This window comes from Halichoeres trimaculatus, unplaced genomic scaffold (genome assembly GCF_033239565.1).
Source record: "Halichoeres trimaculatus isolate MK-OKI-2021-1 unplaced genomic scaffold, fHalTri1.1 fHalTri1_scaffold_17, whole genome shotgun sequence".
Classification (NCBI taxonomy): domain Eukaryota; kingdom Metazoa; phylum Chordata; class Actinopteri; order Labriformes; family Labridae; genus Halichoeres; species Halichoeres trimaculatus.
The window spans coordinates 13616815-13637062 of NW_027437195.1; the positions used below are offsets into that span (position 1 = coordinate 13616815).

General features: G+C 41.8%; 1 protein-coding gene across 1 annotated transcript; it reads right to left on the bottom strand.

Moving 5' to 3' along the window:
- Window positions 1-7: 7 nt before the first annotated feature.
- disp2 (dispatched RND transporter family member 2) lies at window positions 8-15529 on the bottom strand. The gene is made up of 10 exons (XM_074691782.1): window positions 15280-15529; window positions 11201-11345; window positions 10721-10992; window positions 9646-9675; window positions 9403-9526; window positions 8551-8666; window positions 7393-7511; window positions 6714-6811; window positions 6371-6529; window positions 8-5157 (listed from the first exon to the last, which is right to left on the bottom strand). The coding sequence occupies exons 1-10, from the start codon at window positions 15369-15371 to the stop codon at window positions 1825-1827; spliced, it is 4488 nt and encodes a 1495-aa protein (XP_074547883.1). The 5' UTR covers window positions 15372-15529; the 3' UTR covers window positions 8-1824.
- Between the last annotated feature and the right edge of the window lie 4719 nt (window positions 15530-20248).

Genomic DNA, 20248 nt, shown 5'->3' on the forward strand with positions numbered 1-20248 from the left:
TCTCCTGGAAAATAAGTTTTTATTTCAGTTTTGTGAAAAATGAACATTGACATCAGTAAATATTGAAAACAGTGGTGACCTTTTATATCTTTTCTGTAGAGAAAGAAGCCTGTGTTTGATTTAATTCATCTCTCAGCCAGGTGATTCTGCAGAGTGCTATGAAGTGAAGGCTCACTGGAGGATTGTGATGTTACAGACAAGAAGTCAAAGCAAACACTTCCTAAAGCATGAAAACAGCACTGCTCATAGGCACATTTCCACAAGTCTGTTTGTATCCAGGTCCAAAACCACCATCATCTCTTACAACTCTTTTGTATATTTAATGCCAAACAAAGGACCATACACACACATCTTTATTTTACCATCACTAAAGGACACATCCACATCCACAGCACACAAAAACACACTTCTGTTGTTTCAGTAAATCAAGCATTTGAGACATTTGGCACATGCTGTTCATGTCATAAATACAGTAATTAGATGAGACAGTATCAGCTGATGGGACATTCAGCTGTGGAACAGGGTGTGCATGAAGGCTTTTGTTCCTTTATTCTGTTAACAGTGCTGCAGCAAGACCTATACACAAATCATTAGCTGTTAGCATGTAATGGTACATCTACTGCTGTGACAGGAGAAAAGAGCTTTCTTTCACTAAGGCAACAGTAGACAGATTTTCAAGTGTGTATGCACCTTTAATTTGCCAGCAACAGTGTATAAACCCACATTGAATATATAGAAACCTTTACTGTACATTAAGTAAAAATAACATTTTGGCACTGAAGCTGGAATAAACAGCATGACTTTAATTTCACAGGTAAAACACTGAATGTAAACAAGCTATGACACTACAAATGACACGTTACTGACTGTAGGTTTCTAGATTTAAATGTCATGATCACAGAGGACATACTGTACATATGGTTGAAACATAGCATTTTAACTACTGACTGTAGGAAGGAGGCCGTTTTTTGCTACAATATGAAAATTTTCGGTAGTGTTATTATGTACATTTAGATTTTTTTAAGATTTGGGTCCAGTTGTTCAAAAGGTCTTACAGGCATTTGAAATACCACAATTGATGCTGTAAGTCTTTTTGGTGATAGTTTGCAGGTCTTAAAGGGAGGTGTTATGCAGCATTTTAAAGTCTTTGCACATTTTCCCTGAATCCAGTCCTCTGTATGGATCAGGATAACTCTGATTTCTGGAAATAAACCAGGGTTTAATATGGTTTCAAATCTCACCCTAGAACCAAATAAAGTACACTTTATCTGATCTAATTTAATGATCATTCTACTTTTCAACAACCGATTGAACAGTAGATTTCTTTTTGAACAGCTGGACCCTGATTTCTGTTGACACGTATGGCTCATTAAGGTCAATTCCAGCAAGGACAAAAGCCAATGTTTGCACATAGGTGGGGATGTGTTGTTAATTTTTGTTTCAACTCAGGCTGTGGAGAAGTTGAAAATTTCCAGGCACAAAGTAAACTCTGCAATATTTAAACAGTTGTAGTTTCTTCATGTGTGAAATTGGTGTAAAGTTGTAGCTGAGATTAGAGAGCATCATCTTTTGTTGTGTAAAAAAGTCATGCTTCAGATTGACCTTTGGCTCAAACACTCATGCTGTGACCTTTTTTTATATGTAACAAACACTGAAACAACCTCAGCAGCGACATTGAACTAACATGCTGTCACCTTTGCAGTTGGCTTATATTTCCTTTGAGTAAAAGTAACTTTATGCTTGTATAAGCTTGTTCATTCTTTTTCAAAATATAAACTCAGAGCATTTAATGCACAGTGATTCAAAGACTTCCCCAAACTTTTCTCAACATGTGTCCTCTCGTCCATCTCTCTTAATCCAAACGTCTGGCAGGTCTGGCTTACTGTTGGGTAAGATAACCACCTCCTCACTCTGGCTCACGCGTCCCTTTCCACGAGTTTCATAAACCGTTTCTTTTAGTGAGAGACGAAGTGTTTCCCTCCTGCCATTTAGATGTCCTGGTCGTAACTGGACCTCCTCTTCTCCTTCATTTTGCTGTGTGTTTGAAGGCCCTGGTTCAGTGTCACTCAGGCACGTTTCATTAGAGTCCTCAATGCCTTCACAGGAGCTCTGAGACTGGGAGAGCAGGTTCCCCTCAGTAGGCTCATGATGGTGATGGAGGCTCTGCTCTGTGGTTTGTCCTTCTTTACAGAGAGACGCTTGGTCAAAGGTCTCCAGGGTGTGGCTGATGATGGTTTCCTCAATGCTAGAAGACGAGGAGAAGGAGCTGTTCCAGTGCTTCCCCTCACCAGACTGACCTCTGCATGTTTTACACAGCAGCTTGTCCTGAGCTACGTCCCCTTGCGCCAGACCTGCAGGGCGGAGGGTGTTTTCTTTGTAAGGGGATGAAGTCTGTAGGGCTGGAGGTGCTTGGCAGATCTCGTGCTGATGGCTGCACATGTCTTCACTGTCCCCATCCATGCTACTCCTGTCCACATCTTTCCCACAGAACTCAATCTCGTCAGAGAGCACTGAGGGTCGGTTGGACAGCTTACTGGTGCAGGTGCTGTTCTCAAAGCTGTCGCTCAGTCGATAGGCTAACGGCTGCAGCTCATACTGCTCCGGCCCAGCACCTCCTCCTGCTCCTGCCTGCTTCTGTCTCTGCTGGCGGTGGTGGATGGGGTACAAATAGCCCCCTGCTTCTGCGTTATAACTCCTCCTCACTCTAGATCTGCCAAATGCCCCATTAGCCGCAGAGGCTGACGAGGGACCTTGCTCGGCCACAGAGCACGAGGACAGAGCACCATCATAGTGTTCTGAACAACATGGCAGTGTGATCTTTCCACAGTTTCTTTCGGGTCCAAAAAAACAGCAGAGGGACTGGAAAAAGAAAGTTGCAAATCCACATGCTACGCATTTAACTAAAAACAAGAAGATCCCCAGTTTCCTGAAAAGCAAGGCTGTGGCAGGCAGCATGATGATTCCCATGGAGAAAAATGCACCAGAAACTATTGCTACAGGACATCCCATCCTTTTAGTGGCGTGTGCTACTTTCCCAATTTTATCTGAATGAGGAGCTAAGCTGTAAGATACACAGTAGTTAGCAACAAAGTCAATGGACAGCCCTGCTGCAGAGGATATGAACAGAGCCTCAATTCCACTCAGCTGCCATTCAAGTAGAACAAGGAGACCAGCGGTGACAAAAACACTGCCTCCAACGGCTACAGTCCCGTATATGCTCAGTGGGATATTCCAGGTGGTGAAAAGCAGCATTGCAAATGTTAGCGCAACGGAGAAACCAGCGACTACCAGAGTCTCTGAGCTCAAAGATTGTTGTAAGTCAAAAAGAGACAGATGGCTGATGAACCAGCCATTTTCCAGCCCTTGTGGTGCTCCAGATATTTCTCTGTTGAACCACGTCAGGATTTCTCGGTAGAAAACACTGGTTCTGCTAAAGTTGAAGCTGTAGAGGTATGTGGTTTTGAATGCCAACATGAGCGCAGCGACCCTGCCATCTGGCTGGAAGAACAGGCCTCCGCTGTGAGCCAGATGGCCCTCGGCATACCTCTCCGCCAGCATCATACTGAGGCAGCTCTCAAAAACGCTGGAGGGGAAGGGGAAAGGGATTTCATTACAACAAAAACTGAGGGAGTCATTGCTCTCTGAGCACTGCCTGACAGATACCCAGTTTATAAGCTGCTCCACAAGACAGACATTATTCGTCAAATCATTTTTATCTTCAGGTGAGGGAGGGAGGTAAAAGCTCTGATTCTGAACCCGTCCACACAAGTCCCTCAACCAAACCTGTGCTTCTGGCCGGCTCATGTTGAAGTCTGGGTCAAGAACCAGAGAGCCGTTGCTCTTTGGGTTAAAGTGATCCCCAGTATCAATTGGTTTTACTCCCCAAACAAGATTTATAGTGAGTGGTTTATCCTCCCCATTCCTCTGTCTCTCAAACATAAACATGTGGCTGTACTCTGCGTCGTATCTCTCAAACGGGTGACTGGAGCGGAAAAGCTGGGTGACCCTGCTGTCTAAGGTGGTCAGTGTCATGCCAGGGTCAATGCAGGTCATGTATGTGCCCCCAGCAGCCAGAACCGCAAAACAGCAAACCCAGATGTACCTGAACTTCACCACTCCGCACGGCAGGATCTTCATAAACAATAAATTTGAAGTGTCACTAAGTCCTTTTTTTAATTCTCTCAGCTTTTGCCCGAGAGTAAAGAGGCATTTCTTGCGTGAGCTCGTATCCCAGAATCCTCTGTTATTTTTGGAGCAGCATGGTTTCCATCCCTGCACGGCTACAGATGTAGAGGATGCTTGTGTGTAGCGCTCGCGCATTATGAAAGAGCAGGGCAGCCACACCAACGCCAAGATGGAGCTGATAAGTGAGGCACTTCCGAGATAAACAGAGAAACATCGGATCGCTGTGATGCTGCTGAGATAACCGGAGAAAAATGCAGCGCTGGAGGTCAAACCCGATGCTAAGATCAAATAGCCGACTTCCTGCATGGCCCTGTTCACTCTCTTCTCCAGGGAGGCCAAGGGGGTTTGAGATAACTGCAAATTCCAGAAATCTGTAAAGATGAAAACGTGATTGGAGCAGCTTCCCAGGAGAATTAGGGCTGCTGAGAGGTTGACCAGGGGGAAGAACGCCAGGCAAAACGCTACTTTGTAGAAGAAATACGAGGTCAGGAGGGAGCCTGTGATGGCTATCACAGATAATGCTACGATGAAGAGAGAATGCAGGTAAAGAGTCATCGTGATGAGAAGAGATGCAACAGCCAGCACAGGATAGACAGAATCTCTGGCTAGGTAATACTTGAACAGCGTCTGCTTGATGCCAAGGTCCATGCCAGTGATGGTTGTGTTGTTGTGCGTCAGTTCCCTGCCTTCAAGGCTGTTCATGTACATCTCCATCATGTGCTCCCCTTTGTCAACGGGTAAAAACAGAAGGCTGTACTTCAGCGTTGGGATTTGGTATTCAACAGTCTGCGGCCCAAGGAAATCCTTATCGACCAGAAAATGCAGGATTTGGAACACCACGCGGGACTGCTTACAGCGGGACGGTACAGAGGAACAGCTGCCAACTTTGGGTCTCTCAACGCAGGACTCAACCAGTTGTCCTTCATGGTAGTATGGAGCACATTTTCTGAGGAGGCTCAGAGATTCAGACACCTGCAGTGAAAAAGAGAAAAGATTCAGGGGCGTTTTCACAACAAAGGTTTTATGGTGAAACGCAAAAGTTTTGTTGCGTTTCAGCCTCGTGTTTACACAGAAACAGAGTTTCAGCCAACCTAAAACGTAAACTTCTGAAAACAGCCGCCAGAGTGGGATTTTTCTGAAACTCTGCCGACACCGTTGCCGTGTAAACAGTACTCTCCGTCACTCTCTGTTTTACCATACCATACCATACCAGCTTTATTTATAGAGCACTTTTAAAAACAACCACAGCTGTAGACAAAGTGCTGTACAGGTAGATCAAATTTAATGATAAAAACAGATAAGTAATAACAGACAAATAAAAGAAAAACATTGTAAAAACAATAAAAAGCAAGTAAAAGGGAATAAAAGAAAATAGAGAATAAGACCGGGGAAAGAAACTAAGTTTCGCTGGAGTTAAAAGCCAAAGAATAAAAATGGGTTTTAAGACGTGTTTTAAAAGTAGACAGTGAAGGGGCCTCTCTAATGTGCAGGGAAAGACTGTTCCACAATCGGGGAGTAACACTAGAGAAGGCCCTGTCCCCTCTGAGCTTCTTCCTGGACCTTGGTACCTGCAGGAGCAGCTGGTCAGGGGACCTGAGGGACCGAGAGGGAGAGTAGGGCTGAAGAAGCTCAGAGAGGTAAGATGGGGCAAGGCCATTTAAACATTTAAAAACAAACATAAGAATTTTAAAATCAACTCTAAAAGTCACAGGCAGCCAGTGGAGTGAAGCCAGTACTGGGCTGATGTGCTCTCTTTTTTGCGCAAGCGCATACAACAGGACAAGAGTACCGTTGTTACGATAGACGGGAACTACCATGTTGTACTTGTGTTGCTGAATATGCTGACTGTCTTTATACAAAATAAGCAACTGTTGCTCCACTTTTGCACTTAGCATTCACCAATACACCAAATCAGCTCAACTCTACTTCAGTGGAGATCTCCCAAAAGTGACTTCTTGACAAGATAGTTATAGCGCCAACTACTGGTCTGGCATGCTTACTACAGCGTTTTCAGCCCCTCTGTGTTTCCGTGTAAACGCAGATTTTTTTCACTACGTTTTAGAATTTTCAGATGAAACGCTGTCCTGTAAACAGAGCCTCCGTTAAAGGGACTTCTTCTCCAGTGTTAATTTTGTTTTCTCTGTTTTTTTTGTTGTTTTTTGGGGGGATAAGATCGCTGCATTACCTGGTTTGAGGTGAGGCTGTGGCAGCATGAGGCGTTAGTCAGCACAGCCAAGTAATTCCCCAGAGACCAGCTCGGACAACAGCCGCTTTTGGACGTAGCCTCAGCATCTGCCCTCACTTGCTGCTGACACATATCCTGGAACTGAGCCTGGGAGCGAATCTGGATCAGCATGAGAAAAAGAGAAATCCTTTTTTTTCAGAAGGCAGGTGAAGAAATGCACATTAAGTGTGTTTAAAAATCCTTGTTCAGGCATTAAAAAGTGAGAGAAGACAGAGGGATGTTTGGTGAAGGAAGGAGCAGACAAACAAAGGAGAGATGACAGGATGAGAAGATCAGAGCGAACCCTGGCTTGCTCCATCTCACACATGGCATGGATGGCCTTCAGACTCCACAGACTGGCAGAGTTCTCTGAGCGAAACACCAACTGAGCCAAATGCTTTCCTGTGTGAGGAGAGACAGATGGGTTTAACATACAGGAACATGATGAATCATCACTGTGTGACATGGGTACACAACATTGTTTAGAGGAGCTTCACTGTTGAAAAAGGCATTGAGTGGAAACATTTATAGGGAGAAAACTAGGGCAGCATCGAACTCTGCGTGTGCAACATTTATCAGTCTCCTTTGGATACAAATAAAGACCTCAGATAATGAAACCCAGTCCACTTTGCTAATAAATCCATTTGAAGAGCTTTATGTGTATTAATAAAGCAGGCAGAGGTGAAGTCTTTGATCAATCATCACACTGTTCAAAACAGAGCTAAAAGAGGAAAATGTGGTTTAATGAGCTCATGGAAACCATTCTGCTCTCTCCTCATTCCAACACTATAAGCTGTTTCACACATTTCATCATGCCACCCTTCTCTAACATTTCATCAACCAATCAGCTTTTGTTGTTTTCTCGTTGCTTTCATTAGTTTTCTACAGATGTTGTATTCTCTTCAGAAAAAGTCCCAAAGCTTTGCCTTTGATCCTGATTTTAGTTGTTTGTGTGAAGTCAAAGAAGATGAAAATGCACACACCTGGAGCATCACAGAGGAAGGTGTCAGGGGAGGAATCTCTAGGCAGCATCCTCTTAATGCGAAACCTGGAGCCATCCTGGCTGTTACTGGTGTCTCTGTTACTGGTGTCACCACCAAAACTAGTAGAGACAGAACAGATATGCACCAGTAAATACTCCACATTGAGCTTAAACTGACAACAGTTACTTTTATGGCCACTAGGAGGCAGTGCAACAACTTTGAACACAACTTGGAGACCAGTGAAAGAGACACTTAAAATTATTTTGTCAATTTTGAGAGTTTTTTTCTGCCTCGCTAAGTTAACCCTTTTATTCAAGCTCTCTTCAGAATCTTCAGCTCTAAGTTTACAGCTAGTTACCTAGCTTCAAACAGATTTACACTGTATACTGTCTTGCTACTAACTTTTGGTGTTAGACAGGTGACGGGCAATTTGTGCAGTCGCTTAATCAGAGCCATTTCTTGCTGGCTTTGAATGAAACCTGTTCAAAAAAAAAAGTATTGGCCTAAAAACACTGAAGCCTGCCACAGCTAACCAAAACAGCATGTAGTAAGTAGGGGTGGGTACAAAATTAGGTACTTTTATAGGTACCGACGGAATTCTGTTAAAAGTACCGAGTACTGATTCACAAATAATCAAAAGGTACCATGTTAAGGTACCTAAACCCATCCTTGTGACTGTGAGGGAGTAGAAGAGTAGGTGATTTTCCATGCTGGACATAAAAACAGCATTTTAAGGTTATATATTGAAAGAAAATATGTTAAAGAAGAAGAAATTATATTTCATTTGTAAACAAATTGATATTTTTCACCACATAAACTCAAAAAAGTACAAAAAATGTATACCCTTGAGTACCGGTACCAATTGCCATGTACCAGGCATTGATACCTCATTGTTTCAAATGTGAAAGGTACCCATCCCTAGTAATTAGTCTTGCTGAAGATCATGACAAGAATCTATGTCAGCATTATGTACTCATTTAATAGTTGTCTTAATAAGAATTCTGATGGTAAAAAATAAATTAATCATACTTCCATTCTTTTGTTTGAAGTGAGTTTCTGTTTTACTGCCAAACAAAGCATGCAGAGCGCTTGTGTGTGTCAGTCAGTGATGCATGCTCCCTGTGGGGCTCAGTCAGCGCATCAAACCTCTGTGCTGACCTTTTACTGAGCGTCTGTGGTAAAGGAGACAGAATTTTCCCCGGGCCTGTGTTCTTCTGCAGCTCAGACAAACTGGACTGACGAACCCCGATGTATGTTCCCCGTGGCTCAAAGCCCTGGAAAAAAAAAACACACACGCACAGACAAACACACAGACATCCATAAATAACCATCAAAGATAATGCTTGCAGGGATGCTAGAGTTCATAAATTCAGAGATGTGGATAACTGAGTTAATCAGCATTACAAAACTCCTCTAATGCTATTTCAACAAGGATGAAACAAAAAATCAAAGAACAAGCTATGTTGATGGAGAGGGTTTGATGTTGCCAAATGAAAGAAGAGCTCCCCACTTATGAACAAGGATCTCTTTTGTACCAGAATGTAAATGAATTATTGTGATTCACATGTTGCATTTTAAAGATAATGTCTCAAACGGTGTTGCCCTGTTATCAAGGGATTTGGAAGTACGAGGATGGATCTGATTCAGATGTCAGTGTATGATCTGCTTCAGAATCTGTGATACAATCATGGAAGTAAAGGGCACAGATCATCATTAGAGAAAAAATGATCACCTTCAGTCTAAGGTGGTGAGGGGTTTATATTTGACATTTCAGCATGACAGTGGAGATGTAAACTCTGAGTCTATGGAGATTGTGATTATTTTTCAAGTTAAAAAATTAATACTTTCATAGGAGAATGTCATATTTAGGATACTTAGATGCAAGTTATAGTCAACACAATTGACACATGAGTGTCTGTAAAAGCTGGTGCCTAAGTTGGGCCACCCTGTCCATAAAGCCTGGTCCACCCCTGTTGTCTTAGTGTGTGTTCGAGTATGTTTGACACTTACCAGAAGTGGATCTGAGAAATCTGGCAATGGCCCAATGAAGAGTCCGGCCAGTGAACATCCAAGCAGCAGAACTGCACAACCCAGCAACATCGCTAATGGGTGGTCCACGAGCAGCTGGGAATAACTGCCAAATGGGACACCACAGAAGAAGAAGCCATAAGCGACAATTGGTAACCCAATCAGTATTTTCAAAAAAAGTTGTGATACTGAGCACTTTTCCATTTTGAAGTGGTGAGAACTTACTTCCTAAGGACACAGTACAATCCTCCATCCCTATGAGATCAAAAAAATAGTGTCAATAATTGTGAATCATCACATATTTGAACAGGATAACACACAATAACAACATTCACTTTTTGAGTTCTCCGACAATAGAACTGGCAGCAAACATTTGGCAAGACTGTTATATCTTGTTTACTATAAAACCACTTTTGGTTGGGTTAGCTTAGCTCAGTTTAGCTTAGCTTAGTATAAAGACTTGGAACAGGGAGAAACAGCTAGCTTGCTTCTGTTTGAAGGTGACTAATTCTGCAGGGTATCCTGGGGGGGTCTTAAAAAGTCTTAAATCTAATAATTTGATTTTAAGGCTAAATTCTAAATTTCTCATAAAATCCCCCAAAAGGTCTTAAATACGGTTTTGAAAGGTCTTAAAAATCTGTTGATGATACTTTTGTTTAAAACATGCATTAATCTTAAGTCTCTCGCTGAAATGTTTTGATTTTTGAGGACAATTGGTAGAGCTCAAGGTTATTGTGGAGGAGATTGCAGCCACGGGACAAGAGCTCTGATATTTCCTTCTTGTGCGCAGAAAAACACACACAATGGCTGTTGGCTGTGGAGTTCCCAATATTTCTTTTTATTCTGACTTCCAAACAAATCTTGGTTCACAACAGAGATGTTTCTGATGTTTTAAGATAGATTACATGTTTTGTATTCCAATGTGAAAGAGCTGTAAATAAATTCCGGGCCTCCAATTTTCCTTCAATTTTTTGTACTTTTTTTGCCAGCATTCATATGAAAATGGTCTTAAATTGCATACATTATGGTCTTAAAAAGTCTTAAAAGGTCTTAAATTTAGCTTGTTGAAACCTGCAGAGACCCTGCTCAGCTCGTTTCAGTACCTCCATGGTGCACTTATTTTGTATTTTAAAAAAAATCTATTTATTAATTAAAAACTAAATATAAAATGTTTAGTCAATTTGCTATAGACACATATAGCATGATTTACCAGCTGCTAAATCAAGCTTTATATTGAATGTGTTGAATTGTCTGCATAAAAAAGATAAAGCGTGTTGTTGAACCCTTGCTTCAAACTCACCTCACGGTCACCACGTGTCTCTGCTTTGGTTTCTGCGTCCCACTCTCATTCGACCCATGCAGCCAATGGCACCTCACTGCTCCATGACGAGACGTCTGATGTGCTAAACTACAACTATGTCCCACTTTGACACCTCCATCTGCATGAGGACCTGCTGTGTTTGAATGACAGTCTTGGCAGGTTTTTAGCTTTATGGGTCCGTAGCGGCTGCAGTGGGGACATTTTCTGGACTGTGAGGAGTTGTAGCGCTCTGTTTGAGAACACTGAGGGACCTAAAGAAGAAAAATATGATTGAAAATGTGAAAAAAATCATCAAGAAATACAATATCAGTGTAAATTTTCCATTGGCTGAATGGTTAATATTCACTGCCTCCACAATTCTGGACTTATTTCTATCTTTTTCAGACAGTCTGGCCTTGTTTTAATGCTTCCTGAAATACCTCTCCCTTACAGCACACAGCATTCAGTGCTCAGGCTTACTTGGTGATAAAGCTGGCAGGAGGAAGAGGGTCTGCCGAGGCTGCTGCAGCTGTCACACAGTTCCCCTTCAGACTGGATGACTGTCAACTGTGCCTCAGCATCACACTCGCTGTCAGGAGGGCACAGAGACAACCGAGGGATATCACTGAGGAGAGGAAGAGAACGGTGAGAGGTGAGCAAAGATAAAAGAAAAGGGGGGAAGCAGGAAAGGGGGAATAATTGACAGAGAAGTAATAATAAACAAAAACATTTCAAATTTAAGTGCAGCAGGTGATTTTTCTCCTACCTACCAAAGTGTACCCTCAGTTTCTTGACATATGGAAAAATGAGCAGGATAACAAAGCTAAGGAGGAAAAAGATCAAATTTGTTCACATTGTGGCTACAGGAGGCAAAGAAGCTCAGTTAACAAGTGACGAAGAGATGGAAACTGCAGAGATGTGTGGCTGTCCAGGATAGATAACATAACACAGTAGAAGATCAGGTTATAGCAGCAGTAAAGAGGAGACCTGAGGTGATACATTAAATGATACAACTTTCTCCTCCAATTTGCTCCTTTCTCAGTCCTGCACTCTATTTTAAGCTCCATCTGTGAAAGCTGGTTGAAAACGTACTGTTACAGCAGTTTTTGCAGCACAGCTCTGGGAACATGACTTTTGCTTCATTGGTTAGCTGGTTTCCAGATTTATACACAACTATATGGTGTATATAGGCGGTTTCTTTTACAGACAGTGGTTCCAGTGGGAATTGATAATTCTCTGTATTTTGTTTTCAACTCCAGGTCAAAATTGAATTTGTTGAAGTTTGATTCATTTAACAACACTAGGAAACTAATAACACAATAAACCTCAGGCCTACTTAGTGTTATGTTGACATAGAAACGTTAGCATGCTATCACATAAAATAGTACACTGAAATAGTGACCACTGCTCTGATTTAGCTTCAGCTTCTCTCTGCTGCTGTAAGGATCTTAGCATGCCATGTTAGCAATTACGCTCAAGGTATGCTAAGGTCTCTTAATGAGACACTCGAACTGCGTGTCCACCAAGCAGACCGGTTCAGTTCAGTACAGTTTGGCACAGTTTGGTACAGTTAAGCCTGATCCTGTTTGTTTCCACAGCAAAACTGTTCCCTCTCGTGGTAGGGGGCGTGTAAGCCGGATGCAGAAAGCCGCAGCTGTTTAACAATAGAGTGACGCCGTAGCAGCGGGACACAGTTTACCCCGCTAATGAATCCAACGAAGAAGAAAAACGCGACACAGTAAACAAAGAGCATAGATGGAAGACATCCAGCATTTCCTCCTCTCTACGATTGGCATGTAGCTCTTTGATACAAAGTGCAATCAAGCTTTGTTTTCAGAGAAGTCTGTGAGCTGCCAGGAGAAATGCAGCCACTGTCACAGGGTAAGTGACGATTCTTTCGACCAATCAACGGCCTGCAGTGTTGTAGCTCCACTTTTTGAGAGCAGATTGGTTCAGGCTGGCACCCATATGAAAGGGTCCCAAAAAGTGGGACGGCTCGTCTCACTTCTTTGGGGATCTGTCCCGGGATAAGTCAGTGGAAACACCACAAAATGCACACCGTACAAAGACAAACTGAACCGGTCTGCTTGGTTGAAACTCGGCTTTAGTGAGGTCCTTGTGAGGCCGACCCACACAGGTCATTGTAACACCTTCAGCTCTAATTTAGAGTTTACATTGTTTAAGATAACTTAATCACAAGTGAAAGTTTTCTTCCAGAGTGAAAACTGTGACAGCAAACCCAATCTCCCCTACTGTACTTCGCTTAAGAAACTGGGAAGAACCTCTGGGAGTTTAACTCATTCATTTTCCAGTGAAAACAATGATTAAATCATTTAACTGATTAATTTTGAGGCATTTGAAAGTCTAGAGTAAATGAATAAATCAAACTGAGCTACTACATAATCCTCAGGTTGTATCTCTATAGTGGGTCATGAGGTCTATTTAGTCTACCAGACTGGATGCAACCGCACTTCCTGTCTTGTAGCTATGGTGACAGAGTAAGTCAATAGAGCGTAAATGACCTCACACAGTTTTATTTGCATCCCATAATACATCATATGTGTGATAAGAAGTAGGATGAGTATGTGTTTTACAGTAGCTGAGGGATTAGAGCTGAGCTCAGACACAAACTGAAGCCCACTCAGTCTTTGTGACACATTTAACAGTGTCATGAATCTGAATAAGAAATAGGTCACTGAATTCAAGTCTTCTTGGATAGTCTATTTGGAAACTGGATTTGGAGAATAAATACACTCATGAAGGGTATCAGGAAGTCAAAACTGACTGAATTGCTGTAGCAGCATAATTACCGTCAGTGAAGCCAGAGTAAAATATATGCTGGATTATTAGTGGGTTCTATGTAACATGTCCCTGGCAGCTTCCTCACTACAGGGCCCAGGATAATGAGTGTTTAAGCCTATTACGGTACTTCTCTTTGATGGTTTCTTACAGGGCTGGCCAATACAGGCGCGCGCGCACACACACACACACACACACATTTGATGAGAGCAATTTGTGGATCTCATTAATATTTCAGGGGATGAATACAAAAATACATCCAGGAAGGTGTCACCAGCGTCTCCTCACACCCAGGATTAAAAAAGGACCCTTGCACTGTACGCTGATGAAAAAATGACCTCATCAAATCAAGAAACATCATAGCAGAAATGTGTGTGACATAAAACTAAAGTTCTCTTCATTTGGTGCATTAAGTTAATATTATACATGAAACTAAATCTATGAATTATTTATGCGAGGATAGAAGGCAAAATATCAAAAATACTCCACACTGTTAGCATTAAGATGCAAAGCTACAAACTGAGGCTTTGAAATGCCTGGAAAGTCAAGATGTAAAAATGGTTCTTGTGCAATTATTTAATTATGATTAATAAGAGGCACTGCAGTATTAAGTAGCACTTCCCTGCTGCTATAGGTTAGCATGGGGCTGATTTTACCTGACATGTCATCTTTCTCAGGTTTGTTGTCAATCCACTGTGGTACAAGACTACATTTAATTTATTTAAAAATAATCCAACATAGTTTAAGGATAGCTTTAGGCATTCCAAGAGACTCCAGCAAAATGTCCATCACTGTACAGAGCCTGTCAGCTCCTGCTACTCTTTTCTGTCTGTCTTTCCATCTCTGCCTCTCTCCTTCTTTTTGGCATGTCTCTTTCAGTAACTCTCTGGATCCCTGTCAGCACAGTGTCCTCAAACATCTCCCAAAATGCCAATCACACACACACAAGGGTAGAATTTATGAAGGGAGCAAGCTGTTAACGCTATAAAACAAAAAAAAAATGTTTCTGTGGGGTACTAATTGGAAAAAAACGACTATGAAATTCAGAGAAGATCCTTAATGAAGAGACAAAACAAAATCTGGATGGCAGGCCTCAGCTGTCTCTGGACTTGCTGTTATTTTTTGAAGCCCTTGTATGTGGCGGAGTGAGTGGCAGGGTGACATCACAGGTCCAGAGAGGCAGTCTGACCCAAGCAGGAGGCTGATGACACCCAACAGATTTCACACCAGTCCACTCAAGTGTAACTGTCAGACTGTGTGTGTGTGTGTGTTGCGCTGATTTTGCATAAGGCATTTGTGCACAGAAAAAAGCCTTTCAACAACAATTTCAAATTTAATTCAGCATAGAGAGCTCTTATGAATCAACATTCTGATAATTATTGGTAAATATTGTCATCTCATGGGTAAAGTAAAAATAGTTTACATCAAATGTTACAAATATCATTAAAAGCTACATTCTTAACAGGAATTTAAAACCAGCACATGAGACCTGAACAAACAGCAATTTAATCAGGAAATGATGCTCCAGTAGTCTTTAAATGGAAAATAATAACAACAGTAGAGATCATATCCTGTTCATAATCCTATTGTCAGCAGCATAAACACAGCTGGGCTTAGTGCTGGGTAACAATGCTCCAGTCGGCCACAGGAGGGTAAAGACACCTTCACCTCTGGTATCGTAAGTGTATTTGACTTTAACACAGCATCCAGGTGACACACTGAACATCAGAGACAACAACAGGCTTTAAAAAACAACACACCTTCTGCGATGTTGAATTTCCCTTTCCTCTGTAGGAGAATCATCCATCACTATCGCATCCGTGCTTTCTCCAATCATCGAGCAAGCCTCCATCTCCTGATTCCTCCTGACACTGGAGTCTTAAACCAGGCAATTATAAATTTACTGTAATTCAGAACTGGGTCAGCCGAGGAGCCCCTACCTGCCCAGCTTCAGTCCACGAGGATCAGGGTTTATTTCCGAGGCTGCTACTACACAGCAGCACCGGGGCTGTTTGGGTTAATCTGCCTCGAGCTGCGCTCTGATTGGCGGAGACGCGGTGATGCTGAGGACGCTGCCTGCCCGGTGTCCAACCGGCCTCGATGCTGGAGCTGCGAGTGACGGGGAGAGTGAGTATCCGTGAAGGCATCATTGCCTTTGACTAGAGCTCCAGATATTGGTAATTGGACGTTAAGAGACAATGATGCTGCACTCAGTTTTATGCAGTTACTTGGCAGTGAAAGCTTCAGTTGCTTATGAGATAACTTAATACTGCGAGAGTACTGTGGAGCTTTCTGGTATATGTCTTTATCTCTAACAGCTAACTGCTAATGTAGGGTTGCAATCATTACTACTTTATTATTCAAGATGTTGGATTGCACAAACTCGACGTTTTTAACATTAAAAGCTGATAACACAGTAAATCACCACTACTTGCTGCTTAAATAGTTTTCATACTCAACTCAACTCAACTCAAACTTTATTTATGGAGCACATTTAAAACAACCGAAGTTGACCAAAGTGGTGTACAAACACAAACAACACATATGGCTTAAAATATCTAAAACATAAGCAAAAGTCTGTATTCATTTAGAACACATAAAGCACATTAAAAAAAATAACTAAGATGTGCACTCAACTTTGATTAAAAGCCAGGGAGAAGAGGTGAGTCTTTAAAAATGATTTAAAAACCTCAACTGAGCTGGCGGAGCGGATATGCTCAGGCAGACTGTCCCAGAGCAGAGGAGCAGCCGCCATGAAGGCCCCGTCACCTTTAGTTTTAAGTTTTGTTTTTGGGGGGACCAATAGCACATGCCCCGAGGATCTCCATGTCCTGGCCAGGACATGGAGATCCAGAAGCTCAGTCAGGTACTGGGGGGCTAGGCCATTAAGACCTTTAAAAACCTAGGCCATTAAGACCTTTAAAAACAAGCTATAAAATTTTAAAATCAATTCTAAAAGCAACTGGTAGCCAGTGCAAGGAAGCCAGGACAGGAGATATATGATCAAATTTGCTCTTTCCAGTAAGGAGACGGGCATTCTGCACCAGCTGCAGGTTGTGCTGGAGGGACTGGTCTAAGCCAGAATAAAGTGAATTGCAGTAATCCAACTTCGAACTGATTAAAGCATGGACCACAGTCTCCGACTGTTTTTGTGGTAAGTACCCCTTGACTTTTGATAAAATCCTTAGATGATAAAAACTATTTTTGACAACAGCGCCAATCTGGTGGTCAAGTTTTAATTTGTTGTCAAATATTACACCAAGGTTTCCGGCCGAAGACCGGACGTTGGCTGCAAGAGGGCCCAGAAGACCATCTGAAAAAGCAGTAGGATCACAACCAAACATTACAATTTCAGTCTATTCCTCATGCAGATACAAAAAGTTTGCAGACAGCCAAGATTTTATGTCGAACAGACAGTCCAGCAAAGGTTTAGTGGGGTTATTTTATTTCAGAGTCAAAGGGAGGTAAACCTGGACATCATCAGCATAACAGTGAGGATTTTTGTAGGTTTCATCAAGCAGTCTTATTTTTGCAACGAGGGTCACCAGCAGTAATACAAATTGTAAAATCCACAGGAGCTTTTTGGATATTATAAAAATGTTTTTTTTTTTCACCTCTGTTGTGTAATGAAAGTGTTTTGTTTGTCTTGTAAGGTGAAGTTACTTTCTCCCTGAAATTCAATTGAGCACTCCACTGAGGAGCTAATGAAAAGTGAGTTATTAATTTTAATATTGACATCTGCAGCACTTTCAAAAGCTTTGATACTATGTGCTAGACAAGCATAGGAATACAAACACAGATGTAACTGCAACATGAATAGATAAAACCACTGAACAAGACATAATAAGAAATAGGAAAATGTACACTTGTTACACAAAAGAGGAGCTAGAGCTACATGAAGGCTTGTCTGTACTAAAAAGGTCTTGAAGCATCCAAAGACTCAGGGGGTCTGATGGATGGATTGTTGGAGTTGGTCCCAGAGGGTGGAGGCTTGATCTGAAGCGAGATCACCTTCAGTTTGGCTGTGAGGCTGTTGGGTGGATAGAAAACGGAGGTTAGAAGATCAGAATGGATAAAGAGAGGATCTGGAATGAGGAGGTCAGAAATGTCACTGGGTCAGGGTCACGCTACCTTTGTCCAAGTAACAGAATCTTGTGCATTATTAATTTTTTTGTTTGTTGCTGTAACTGGAAGCCAGTGGCAGGACACAAAAAGCCAAAGGTGACGTCTAAATTCTTGGCAACTGATCTGATCAGCAGCAGTGGTGCTGTGGTGAAGTTATTGGGTTCCGATAAAGTTTTTTGATTTTGTCAGGATTCATATGGAGGAAACTGAGACATCCACTCCTATGTAACAGCTAAACAATTATGGAGACTGGATGAATAATCCAGTTTGCAAAGAGGCAGAATTAGGCGTCAGAATTTTAACTTCAAACCAACTTGACTGAAGGTAAGAAAACACTCAGACAGCAGTAAAAGTTGAGCACATTTAATCGAACACAGCTAAACACCTGATCACAGAATCTGTGACTGGTTTGCTGGGTGTTGTAGAAATGGGCAGAGCAAGCACCACTAGTCTGCAGTCCTTCCAGGTTAAACCCACATGCCTTTGCAGGTTACACAATAGCCCAATTGACTTGTTTTATGCTAGTTTCCATACAACTTTATTTCTATTTTATTATCAGAATACTTCCAAACCACGCCATGCCACATCACTACATCAGCTGTCCTTGCTTACATCTGGTAGTGGAGTACTGCCACATGTCACATTGATTGGAGGAACTGCCACAGCTACTGGAATTGGCTACACTGCAACTTTGACACAACATGTGAACTGCATTTCAGGCCTACAATACTACTATATTAATAATTCATTTCTCCATCGATAATTGCGAGCAAGGGTAAGAGTGAATTATTGGTGTCAACTGAATGTGCACACCCTGAGAGAGAAAAGACTTGGTCCAAGAAACTCCTCACAGCAAGTTATCAACTGATGACCTAAAGAAGAAGAATGAACTATTTATCATTGTGTACATTCATTAGCGTGTCACAGGTGAACCTCTGCAATGCAGTATTAGTGCTGTGTTTGTTGTGAAAACTAGACTAGAATTAATTTAAGATGCTATGACCCATGGCATGCTGTATTTGTTGGTCTGGGATAAGTAGGAGTGGATTTCCTGAAACATACTGGTGTTTTAAGTAGCCTGTAATACTATATTGATGCTGATTTCAAGAGACCAAAACACATTTCCCTAGAATAAAATACTATCCTTGGTGGGTTTTGATTTTCTTTTTCTTGCTTCTACATAATGAAAAAGAAGAAACAGACAAGAGAGAGCAAAAAAATCACGATGTGACTTTGGGCTCCTTATTAATAAGAGGAGTGAGAGCCGGCCAAAACCAGACGGCTGGAATGAAAGCAGAAACTGTGACACAGCAGACCTCTGTGGCTCGCTGCTAATGAGGCGGCCGCTGGTCTGGCTCTGGTTCTCAACATGAATCATAGTGTTGGGATCTTGTGTGTGAGGGGCCAGCTTTGGGGGTAGAAAAGCAAAATGATTTATTGTTGAAACAGCAAAGATCAGAATGGGGAGGGTATAAAAACCAAAAAAATGTGTGCTTCAAAAGAGAAGCAGGGAGTATAAAGGAAGATATCTTTATCTTTTATCTGGATAATGCAGTCTAGTTTTGATCTTTTACAGCTTAAGTGAGTCATGGTGCTTCAAATGGTTCATACATAATAAATTGAGTCAATTAAATGTCTCATCTGACTGATTCAGAGCTGTAAGATGAGACATGCTTTATAATTTCTCTTCAAAGGAAGCTGCTAAAGATGAAACTTTAAACTCTCTTTATCTTCCTGCTTGGATTCAGATTGTTTCTGCAGCTCTGAACCCGCTCCTGCTGTGTTGGCGGTTGGCATGAAGTTTAGTGCACAGCCTGTGCTGCAGCTGACATGGATAATGACTTGTTGACTTCAGACACTGATTAACCAGCAGTGTTTAGCCTCTCAGCCTACCACACACACACACACACACAGGGAGAAGAAAAAAAGGCACTCAAATACACATGTACCCTGAGCCTGGCTGAAACACACTGTATACCAGAGCCACAGATAATGAGAGGCTGGCTTCTGGCTGGTGCTGAGGTGACAGCTGTGGTAATTTCCTGTGGCAGATTTATGCTTGGTGAACAGTGATGAGAAGGGAAACGCTTCATTAACGCTGCAGTGTTGCCTCAAGATCTCCAAAACAACAGAACACAGTCAAATAAATGAGTAAACAGCAGGGGGCACACAAAGAACCCCATGTGGGAACAAAGAGTGGAATAAAACGCTTCTGTACAATGAATATTAAACATTGGGGGGAAAAAACTCTACTTCAGTGTTTGAATGTTTCTGAGTGGTGGAGGAGGCGCTTTGCTGCCATCTGGTGGACAGATTGTGAAAGTGTTACCCCCTCCTTTTGTTTCTAAAAATGTATGAATACATGAACACAAAGCTTTACGGTGTAATTTAAAAGAAAGACATTTAACACTGATATCAAAAAATTTAATACAAGTTCAAAAAACTAAAAAATTGTGAAACTGAAGAACTTTTGTGATAAAATAAGCGGACTTGTCTGATTGATAAAGATAACAAAACAAAAGCCCCTGCATTGTTGTTTACAAGATGCCTTAAAGTGCTAAAATCCTCATTCCTTTTTTTTTTTTTTTTTTTTTTTTTTTTTTT

What these genes read in the sequence shown, in the direction of transcription:
- disp2 (XM_074691782.1), bottom strand. Translation starts at nt 15,371, where the DNA reads ATGGAGGCTTGCTCGATGATTGGAGAAAGCACGGATGCGATAGTGATG. An exon ending in GAAATTCAACATCGCAGAAG is followed by an intron (nt 11,346 to 15,279) that starts GTGTGTTGTTTT and finishes TCCTCTCCTCAG; the next exon opens with TGATATCCCTCGGTTGTCTC. An exon ending in CCACAGACGCTCAGTAAAAG is followed by an intron (nt 7,512 to 8,550) that starts GTCAGCACAGAG and finishes TGTCTCTACTAG; the next exon opens with TTTTGGTGGTGACACCAGTA.